This window comes from Gekko japonicus, unplaced genomic scaffold (assembly GCF_001447785.1).
Source record: "Gekko japonicus isolate JY-2015 unplaced genomic scaffold, Gekko_japonicus_V1.1 scaffold3212, whole genome shotgun sequence".
NCBI classification, from domain to species: Eukaryota; Metazoa; Chordata; class Lepidosauria; order Squamata; family Gekkonidae; genus Gekko; species Gekko japonicus.
Window position 1 is genome coordinate 113,997 of NW_015170989.1, and position 2,120 is coordinate 116,116.

At 50.8% G+C, this 2,120-nt stretch overlaps 1 protein-coding gene across 1 annotated transcript in view; it reads right to left on the minus strand.

The window, feature by feature from the left end:
* Window positions 1–2,120, minus strand: part of POLD3 (polymerase (DNA-directed), delta 3, accessory subunit) — a 34,595-nt gene that overhangs the window by 12,259 nt on the left and 20,216 nt on the right. Inside the window, exon 9 of the mRNA XM_015418986.1 lies at window positions 1,330–1,433. Coding sequence (XP_015274472.1) covers window positions 1,330–1,433 — 104 coding nt within the window. The remainder of the gene's footprint in view (window positions 1–1,329; window positions 1,434–2,120) is intronic.

Consider the following 2,120-nt stretch of genomic DNA (forward strand, 5'->3'; position numbering starts at 1 on the left):
TCTGCTTGGCATGCAGAAGGTCCCAGGTTCAATCCCCAGCATCTCCAACTAAAAGGACCAGGCAGTAGGTGGTGGGAAAGACCTCTGCCTCAGAGCGTGGAGAGCGTCTACTCAGACGAGACTGACCTTAATAAGTCAGCTTCACATGTCTGCTCAGCATCACCTCCAAGGCACCAGCCGAACCCCCTGCCCAGAGCTTCTCCCCTTTGTCGTCATACCCTCGTCGTCGCTGCTGTCGGAATGGGGACGCTTGATACGACGCCTCTTCCTCTTCAGGCCTTCTTCAGGCCTTCCGCCTCTCTCTCATCATCCGACATCTCTGCCCTCTTTGTTCTGCAAACAAACCAGAAGAGTAAACTCAAATGCACTCGGGGGACGGGGGCAGCAGCTGAAGGCGTTATTTGTCGTGAAGTTTATACTGGAGAGAATCCAGTAACACCTGGCACCTGTACAGTATGTATGAGAGCTAGGAAAACTCCACGTACGCTATCTTATTTAGATCCGTGTTGGTCTGAAGCGGCGGGACAAAGGCACCTTTAAGACCAACAAAGCTTCATTCTGGGTTTTAGACAGATTCGTGAAGGATAGGGCGCTCAGCTACTACCCTTATTGACTAAAAGGAACCTCCGCATTCAGAGTCAGCAAAACCTCTGAATCCACCACATCACACTTGTCTCTCTCTATCTCCCTCCTTACATTACTGCGGTCATACTAAACATTTAAAGAAAAACACACACCAAGCAGCGCTGTTCTGGTGCTCCTAAGAGTTTCATCGTCAGGCTAAAACAACCCTCCCGTCCCGGCAGCAAAGGTAAGTAGATGCACTTTTCTGTTTAAATGGGTCATCTCAACAGAGCAGCGGCGGTATTTTCCAGTCCAGAAAAAGGAGAAACTAGAGCCACCCTGGTGGGTTCGGCATTCATACTGGACCGAGGCTGCTCAATATCACCATGTCACTTACTTCTACATCACCTCAGGAGAGGGGCTGTGGCTCAGTGGAAGAGCCTCTGCCTGGCTTGCAGAAGGTCCCAGGTTCAGTACCCGGCATCTCCAGCTAAAAGGACCAGGCAGTAGGTGATGGGAAAGACCTTAGAGGCACAGAGGTAGAGCCTCTGCTTGGCATGCAGAAGGTCCCAGGTTCAATCCCCAGCATCTCCAGCTAAAAGGACCAGGCAGTAGGTGGTGGGAAAGACCTCTGCTTGAGACCCTGGAGAGCGTCTACTCAGATGAGACTGACCTTGATAAGTCAGCTTCACGTATCTGCTCAGCATCACCTCCAAGGCACCAGCCGAACCCCCTGCCCAGAGCTTCTCCCCTTTGTCGTCATACCCTCGTCGTCGCTGCTGTCAGAATGGGGACGCTTGATCCGACGCCTCTTCCTCTTCAGGCCTTCCGCCTCTCTCTCATCATCCGACATCTCTGCCCTCTTTGTTCTGCAAACAAACCAGAAGAGTAAACTCAAATGCACTCAGGGGGACTGGGGCAGCAGCTGAAGGCGTTATTAGTCGTGAAGTTTATACTGGAGAGGATTCAGTAACACCTGGCACCCATACAGTATGTATGAGAGCTAGGAAAACTCCACGTACGTTATCTTATTTAGATCCGTGTTGGTCTGAAGCAGCAGGACAAAGTTTCATTCTGGGTATTAGACATTTTCGTGAAGGATAGGTCGATTGACTAAAAGGAGCCTCCGCATTCAGAGTTTGCAAAACCTCTGAATCCCAGAGCCAGGAGGCAACGTCAGGAGAAGGCCATGGCCTCTATGCCCTATGCAGCGCTTTTCTTGTGCTCCTAAGAGCTACATCGTCAGACTGAAACAACCCTCCCATCCCGGCAGCGAAGGTAAGTAGATGCACTTTTCTGTTTAAATTATTGGATAGTTTTGGTTAAACGGGAGTACTTTATTGCTGCCGCGGTTGTGCATTCCTGTGTACGTCCTCCTCAAGGTGATCACGCGGAGACCTTGGGTACCTTCAAAAGGGAATTAGATAAGCATGTGGAGCAGAGGTCCATCAGTGGCTATTAGCCACAAGGTATAGATAGGAGCTCTGGGGCAAGTGATGCTCTGTCTTCTTGGTGCTGGGGGGGGGGGTCAACAGTGGGAGGGATTCTAATGTCCT